At 37.8% G+C, this 8,970-nt stretch overlaps 1 protein-coding gene across 1 annotated transcript; it reads left to right on the top strand.

The window, feature by feature from the left end:
* Positions 1-2,897: 2,897 nt before the first annotated feature.
* Positions 2,898-6,098, top strand: LOC112429761 (butyrophilin subfamily 2 member A2). Its single transcript, XM_024799340.2, has 3 exons — positions 2,898-3,090; positions 3,966-4,316; positions 4,551-6,098. The coding sequence occupies exons 1-3, from the start codon at positions 3,030-3,032 to the stop codon at positions 4,649-4,651; spliced, it is 513 nt and encodes a 170-aa protein (XP_024655108.2). The 5' UTR covers positions 2,898-3,029; the 3' UTR covers positions 4,652-6,098.
* The last annotated feature ends 2,872 nt before the right edge of the window (positions 6,099-8,970 follow it).

The raw sequence follows: 8,970 nt of genomic DNA, 5'->3' as shown, positions 1-8,970 counted from the left end.
GCTTTGCAGATTATTTTAAGGTCTACATTTAAAAGAGAAATTGGACGATAGCTTGAGGGAAATAAAGGGTCTTTGCCTGGTTTTAGCAGGAGACTAATGTTGGCAGAATTCATATTTGGTGGTAGTCTGCCCTTTTCCTCGATTTCCTGCAACATGCTGTGGAATACTGGTGCCAAAATTGTCCAGAATTCTTTGTAGAATTCTGCAGGGAAGCCGTCTGGACCTGGAGCCTTATTATTGGGCATACTTATCAGGGCTTCCTGGAGTTCACTTGGCGTCAGTGGCGAATCCAGTTCCATTGCTTGACTGTCTAGTAATTTTGGAAGAGTTACGTTGTCAAGAAACAGATCAATTTCATTTTTAGATGGGTTTATTTGTGGTGAGTATAAAGTTTCATAGAAGTCCCTAAAAATGTTGTTTATTCTTCCAGGATCATATATTGTGTTCCCCGATAAATCTTTAGCAGCACATATAGTTATTTTTTCTTTATTTATTTTTAGCTGGTTAGCTAGAAATCGACCTGATTTGTTACTGTGTTCAAAATTCTGCAAGCGAAGTCTTTGTATAAGGAATTGTGTTTTTTTATTAATAGTTTCATTTAATTCTAGTTTTGTTTTGCATATTTTGTTCAATGTTTCCTGATCTTGGTGGGACGCGTAGGCTTCTTCTAGTGATTTGATGCTGCTCCACCTGAGCAGGACTGCCCCCCAGCCGATTCCCCCTCACTCCCCTCCAGCCCCCACTCTCACTCATACCTTTCCCCATTCCAAATATTCCAGTATATGTTCATTGTTATATAGTTCTAAAAATAAATGTTTTCTTGTTCAAAGTGATCTTGTATTTTTATTTTCATATTTTTTTTTATTTTAGAACACAACAAGGTAATAGTATATAGTGGTAATAAGCAATAAGTAAATAATAAGTGCTAATAAGCAAAAAGTGAAAACATGATCACCATTTATTACATTTACTGTGCTCCTAGAAAAAAATAGTAATAGCGGCGACCCAACCACTTTGCCCCGGGGCTGCTCGACACATACCCGCGAGAGAGGCACTCCTCCCGGGGTGCAGCAGCAGCTTGGCCCGCTGATCGGGCGGGACCATTGTCGGTCCCTAGGGCCGTGAGAGGGTGCATTTTTTTTTTTTAGTCAACAGGGAATGACGTATTTGTTATCACGTGGTATCGGACGTGTGTGCTGGAAAAAGGGGTCCCCGGTGATCGTGCCCCGGTAATCGTCGCGACTTACCCCGGCAAGATGCACTGTTTTCGGCCTAGAGGAGGAGCATTTGCCGCCTGGAGACCATTTTCTGGTCCTAAAAAAAAAAAAAAAAAAAGGCGATCGAAATGAATGTTGGTGCCAATCTTTAGTCCATCTAAAGGCCTAATTATAATAACAATTGAATATTACTTCAAATGGTTTTTTTTGGAAAATATTTAGTTTTTTGTAAAAAAAACAGGGCGCTCATGTAATAAAACTGGGATTTAAAGGGTTAAAACAACGAAAATATAATTAAAACTTTATATGAATATTTCAGGGAGAAGTAGTTTTAAAAGACTGACCAATTTAAAGTGGAAAAAAATATGAATATATAATCTTTTTATTGCACTTTTTGGGGCGGGACCATTTTTGGTCCCCAGGGCTCGGAAGGGATGCATTAGTGATAGTCGAGTGTGTTTATGCTTGTCTGTGTGGAGAGGATTGTTGGAATACTGATGATGATGTCTGCTATCACTGTCAATTGTCAGTAAACACTTCATCTGGTTGAGGAATCTTCACGTGACATATTACAAAGTCTGTATTATTAACTCTGTAATTAGGCGCCATTCTTCTTATTTTACGGCGCTGTTGTTCAATCGGGGAACGCTCTCTGTTGAGAAGAAAAGCATGAATTTGTTTGTATACGGATTATCCATTGTTTAAATGTCCCGGTAGTCGAAAAGGAGGCAGAGCTGCTGAGAAATGCCAGGAGCTAACTGGGCGCTAACCGTATCATTCAAATATATTGAATGTCGCAATGCTGGCAAAGAGAGGAAGTGATGTAAGATTTGCGCATGCGGGGTACCGATCGGGTTTCCGGTACGGATCGGGTAGCGACAAGCGCGAACGATCGCATGTCCGCCATTACCTGCCTGAAACCAGAAGTGACGTCATTTTCGCCGAAAATGTAGTGTTTTACTTGTAGGCCTTAAAAGCCTATACTGGTGTTTTTATAAGTCATGTTTCACTTTATGCTTTTCTGAATAGTTTCTGTGATGCTAAGAACTCAAATTGCACTGCTTTAAATAGTTTATTTTGATGCACATGCTGTTTTCTTTGCAAATTTGCATCATAAGATTGTGTTTCGTTTTTTCTGCATTATATAAAAATAAAACTATGAAGACACTCAAAATAAATTTCCTGTGGTTGTAAACTACTTTTTTTGCAACTTTTTTTGTATTTAAAGTTTTGAGGGATAAACCTCTTAAATTTCTCCAAGTAGAAATATATGTAAAAAACAAAACAAAAACGATTTTAAATTTTTTTGTAGTTTATTGCACTTTTTTGCAATTTATGTAGTTACTATGGACTTAATGCATACATATTATTAAAATGTGGGCTATAACAGTTGTATTGATGTATAGCAACTTTAAATGCTCCCTAAATGGCACTACAGCCTGTAAAAATATAAAGTAAGCTCTGGCGGCCTTGGTTCTATGGTAGGTCTTAAAGGGTTAAAGAAAACTTGTGGAGGATATATGTAAAACATTTGAGCTGAGAATTGAGGCTCTGTCAAGCTCACTTACTCAAATTTTAATTACTTCATTATTTTGCTGTTATTTCTCTTTCATGCTCAGACGTGTCTCCCGCCTCTCAGCTTCACTCTTCCCACTATCTGGTTTCTTTACACCGCACACACACCCTCAACCTCAAGTCAAAGCAAGACTGTTTATATCAGTTACCTGACATTTACAGTGTTAGATTGTCTTCCTGACAATATCAGCATTCTTGGATTTTTAACAGCTGAACTTTGAAGTGGATGAAGAGAAAATGAGTGCAGTGACTGAGTCGCTCTGCTGCATTCTGCTGCTTTTTTTCTGCATGTTTTCCCGTAAGTACAAAATAACAGCAGCTCACTAATAACACTAAGAACAATTGATTGATTGGAGGAAGTAAGAAGCTGTGTGGAAATGGAGTAGACTATATCTTGTAGCTAAGTAACACATTTGGCAGTCCTGATATTTATTGCGACTGAAGCGAACCCTAATATAGAAAAAAGTCCACGACAGCTTATCTTTACATTTTTACATGTTGTTACACATTTTATTAATTTGTATGTATTACGTCGACAGCAACAACATAAACTGCTAAAAACTGCAATAAACTCAAAGAAATTACAATCATTTTTGTTTTTGTACACATTTTCTTTACTTACAACAATGTCAAAGGCGTTGAAGAAGAGGCTTGGGGCCACTTCATCCAGAGAACTGCTGCTTACTGGATATTTCCTCTTGTTCAGACTATTCTCTGTAGCGATGACTGTGAGCAGATCAGACCTGTCTGCAGTATTCAGCCCAGCCCATGTGGCACCAACAACCATCCTACATTCAAAGTCACTTATATAACCATTCTTCATCATTCTGATGTTCAGTTTGAACTTCAGCAGGTTGTCTTGATCATGTCTAAATGCCTAAATGCATTTGGTTGCTTCCATTTTATTGGCTAATTAGTCATTTGCATTAACAAACAGATGAATACAAAACGACAGGGATTGACCCAAAGTACTTTTTCGTAAAGGCAGTGAGATTAATAAGGAAAGTATATAAAAACTGATTTGAGAAGGGAATAAAACCTAAGATTTAAATGTAAAATATGATTAAAAATACATGAAATACAGCTCAGGAATCTCTGTTTGGTCCTCACTGTGAAGTGAACAGTTGTATTTTCACCTTTAACCTCTCTGCTCTGTATTGTTTCCTCCTTCAGACCAGGAAACCATCACAGCTGATTCTAAGCAGAATGTCAATCTCACATGTCAGGTACCAAATAAAACGGACCCCATCATTGTTGTAGAGTGGAGCAGAGCTGACCTGGTACCAGAATATGTTTTTGTGTATCGGAATGAGAAGCTTGATCTGGAAAACCAGCATCCATCCTTTAAGAACCGTGTGGATCTGCGAGACAGACAGATGAAGGACAGAGACGTGTCTTTGATTCTAAAGAATGTGACGATTAATGACACTGGAATATACGAGTGTCATGTCTTCATGAGTGCAACAAAAGTTCGTCTGAAGACCAAACCCATCTGCAACATCACCCTGAGAGTTGTTCCTCCAGGTGAGTGAGTAGAGTTGAGTGTGTGATCAGAGGTGAAGCTGCTTCCTGCTTGTTGATGTTTGTTTCTAAAGATGTTGTTGATGAGACTTTGTAGAAAGCAGCTGGTCTGAGTGATGTGATCAGAGTGCAGTAGATAATGTCTGACAGCAGTTTGAAGAGGAAATGGATTCTGTTCTGTTCTTCACTCATCACCTACCTGACAGCTGACACCTCACACCTGTTTCTCACCTGCAGGTCAGCCAGGAGGAGACACAGAGGATGGATCTGTTGGACTGAAAGTTGGCCTGCCACTTTTAGGTGTGCTACTTATTGCTGCTGCTGTTGTTGTTTTTTGATAAAGAACAAGGTCAAGATTTATACCAATCTGGGCACGCAGTAGAGAATGAGCTGTAGACTTCAATCATGTAAAATGTGTTTCATCTCTGTCAAACCTTTTTGTATTATTGTGTTTATCAGTGGCTCTGTGAGCTTCAGTGTGTTCGTGTGTATTTTGTTTCAAGGTGCTGCTTAGTCTTTAACAATGCTCTGTAGTCAAAATGTTTAAAATGAGTCGAAGGTTTTCTTTTTTAAATATGTTCAGAAAGTGTGTGGGAAAGTAATTATTGGATATTAAGTAGCGGAATTTCAAGAGCAGGACCACGTCTCCAACACGCTCCTTCCGGTTCTCATCTAGATAGGTTCCCCCAGTTCTGCAAGCTGTTGATTCTCATTTACGTGCCTCACCCTCCCTTCCTCCCTTTTTCAATTCTGTAACTTCTTCACTTCTATTAGGTACATGGGGATCAGGGGCCATGGAACCCCTGATAACCATAACCAGGAACCGACGCCAATCCCTTTCAAGGCCTTCCCCAAACCACAGGTCAATTCATGTCCAAGAATTAACCTTTACCTACTTATGGCTGGCGGTGTTCCAGTTTGACCACTTGGTGGCAGCTTTGTGTCTCTCTTATAATGCTGCTGTATGGTAGGCTTCAAAAGCCGAATGTTTTTGAGCTTTAAATCAGCCGAGATCCTTTGAATCTACCATTGTCTGTGCTTTGCTCCATTTTCCATGAATATTTCTTGAATTTCCCCTCACCCCAACCAGTCGCAGCAGATGATTGCGCCTCTCTGGTTTTGTTGGAGGTTTCATTCCTTATGAAGGAAGGTTTTCCCTACCCACTGTCACCCAACGCTTGGTCACAGTGTGTCATCTGTTTTTTGGGGTCTTCTCTGTACTATTGTAGGGTCTTTATCCTTAAATACAAAATCCCCTGGAGGTGATTGCTGTTGTGATTTGGTCCTCTATAAATAAAATTGAATTTAACTGACCAGACTGTAAACTGTTTCTTTTCTCGTGTTCAGCCACTGCTGGCAGAGAGAAAGAAAGTAAAACCTAAAAGGGAGTATCCTTCATCAAAGCTCCACCCTCTCGTAGAATATGGTCACACGTACACGGGTTTTTTGAAAAGATTTTTCTATGCATCTTTCGTCCAAAACGTAAACTGCATTTTCAATCACTGAAAACCGAGATTTTTATCAACTCCTGCCGGGGTGGAGATTTTTGAAAACTCAGTTTTTACATGTGGACGAGGAAAACGGAGATTTAATCTGATTATCTACAGTTTTTACACGCTTATATATACACACAAAGTTACTGTACCTCCATTTAGAAAGACAGAGGCGTCAGGGTGAACTTCTACATTCACACACTGATGTCGTCGTCAGTTTTTAACAAACTTGATTTTTTTTAAAAGTTAAATTTAGGCCTGCTGTATGGATTTTGTTCATTCCTAAGTTGTGAGTCTACACCAGCCAAAATACTGTCTTTTGTTATTAAAGAAAAACTTTTCAGAAGTACTGCATAAAACCCTCTTTACTGTTTCCCTCCCAGGCTTCTAGACTTCTTATTGGACAACATTTCCACAGGGCTAGGATCTGGCATGTTCTTGACAACATTTGACTGTGTTTTTTGCATTTAAATTGGACAGAGATATTTTTCAAAACTGCACCTGTGGACGGGATACTTAAAAAAACGTACACATAAAATCTCTGTTTTTAAAAGTACCCGTGTACGTGTGGACGCAGTCCTAGATTCATCACAATTGGACTGTTATTTTTTTTTAAGTAAGGGGTGTCCAACTCCAGTTCTCGAGAGCTACTGTCCTGCAGCTTTTAGATGCATCTCTACTCCAACACAGCTGAATCAAATGGTTGGATTACCTCTTCAGCAGGCTATCAAGTTTGGCAATGGCCTGATAACAAGCCATTCATTTGATTCAGCTGTGTTGGAACAAAACCCCCCTTAAAGAACTACCGGACCAAACCGGTTTCATTAAAGGTAGGCACTCATCAACAAATACACACAGAATACTTAATTTTATAGACTATTCATGTAGTAAAAACACTGAAACCACGATATTGTCTCTAGATGCAGAAAAATACATTTATTTATATTTGCAACTTTACACAATTTTGGTTTTGGAGACTCTTTCATAAACTGGTTGAAAATATTACATAATTGCCCAACAGCCTGTGACAGCACAAATGCCCAAACATCCCCCAGCTTCTGTCTCCCCTTCACTGTTTGCAAATTTTATTTAAACACAAACAGCAGCAATCAGACAGGCTACAGTAATTAAGTGCAAAAAATGCACAAATGTAAAACATAAGATCAGTCTTTATGCGGATGTGTTACTTTTTCTCCAACACTCACAAACCACTCTCTGAGGTAATTACATTAATAAACTTATTCTCAAGTGTTTCATATTATTTGATAAACAGTTCTTCCTATTAATTGCTCCTTCAAAAATTCTTCTACCCCGCTGCAATTTGGAAATATTAAATATTTAGGTATTAATGTTATTAATGAAACCACATCCCACTTAATAAAGAAAGTAGAAGATGATCTGTCTAGGTGGAAATCTCTACCCATATCACTCATGGGAAGGGTTGTGTCAGTAAAAACTATGGTCTTGCCAAGACTCAATTATTTATTCTTAGTTATTCTGAATAAACAATCAGTAGACACGTTTAGATCTGTTCCGACGACCATTTATAAATTCCTTTAGAAAGATACACCAACGTGTATCAGTCTAAAAATGCTTTAAAGGACCAAGAACAAAGGAGGACTAGATCTGCCTAACTTTCAACACTACTTCCTAGCCAACAGGCTACAATCATTTTAGCATAGTTTAAAAATACCATCTAAGATGAGCCCTGGCTAGATGTAGAACAAGCACTTTGCAACAATATAGATTGCAGACCTACCATTTATCAGGTCAAACATTAAATGACATGAATGCTTTAAAAGTATCAACATCGGCTCCTCTCTGACAGCATGATGGGAGTTTCTAAAAATGACCTAGTTTTCATGAATCCCATGCAAATGTACACCCATCTGAACAATAGTGATGGGATTTTCGGCTCTTTTTAGAGAACCGGCTCTTTCGGCTCGGCTCACTAAAAAGAGCCGGCTCTTTCGGTTCCAAGCCGGCTCTTCAGGTTGATTTGTTGCTTTAATTTATTTATTATTAACAACAATATAAAATTATGCACAAAAAGAATTACTAATGTAAAAAAAATGTGGTTTTATTTATATATGTTTATATATAAATATATACAGTGGCCCCTAGAGACAAAGCACCTACAAACTCCAAAGCCACATTTCTAGCGTTAACTGAACTTCCAAAACAGAGCTACCTAGATCACTTAAATGACACAAAGCATATGTGTATTGTTTATGTATTTATACACAAGCACTCATATATATATTCAAATAATATATAAAAAAAAAAAAGTTCATTTACCTGTTACTACCACACACCAAATCCGGTCGTTGGTACTTCCTGGCTTGTGTAGCCACTAGGTAACAAAAGCTCAACACTGCACCCAGCATCCTGGAGAACTTCTGTTGTGTTTTGCACGTGTTTTGGAGTTTTTACGTGCTTTGGAGTTTTTACGTGCCGTGTCTCTAGGGGCCACCGTAAATATACTTTTATTTATTCACTCCACATAAAATGTAATAAATAAATCATATAATACAAAAACCAACTATTTACATTTTAACTTTTAACTATTTAAATTTTCAGCTTTTTCCTTTTAAACAAAGTTAAAGTGAAACAACACAAAACACTGCAAACCACAACACAATTACATATAAATTAAAATATGAAAACAAAAAGAAGATGCATATTCTCTGTCATATAGGCCTGCATGAACAAACTTTCTGAATCCTTTATCATCCGCAAATGAAATTAGTTGTGGATGATTACTATACCTTTCTAATGTGACGTTGTTGTCCCTGGTAGTGATGGGATTTCCGGCTCTTTTTAGAGAACCGGCTCTTTCGGCTCCGAACCGGCTCTTCAGGTTGTTTTGTTGCTTTAATTAATTTATTATTAACAATAATATAAAGTTATGCACAAAAGGAATTACTAATGTAAAAAAAAAAAAAGTGGTTTTATTTATTTATATATGTTTATATATAAATATATGTGGTGGCCCCTAGAGACAAACACATACAAACTCCAAAGCACATTTCTAGCATGAACTGAACTTCCAAAACAGAGCTACCTAGATCACTGAAATTACACAATTGAAAGCATATGTGTATTGTTTGTGTATTTATACACAAGCACTAATATATATTCAAATAATATATCCTCCTGACTAC

The sequence above is a fragment of the Maylandia zebra genome, linkage group LG3, assembly GCF_041146795.1.
Source record: "Maylandia zebra isolate NMK-2024a linkage group LG3, Mzebra_GT3a, whole genome shotgun sequence".
NCBI lineage: Eukaryota > Metazoa > Chordata > Actinopteri > Cichliformes > Cichlidae > Maylandia > Maylandia zebra.
This window is presented reverse-complemented; position numbering and strand designations above follow the sequence as displayed.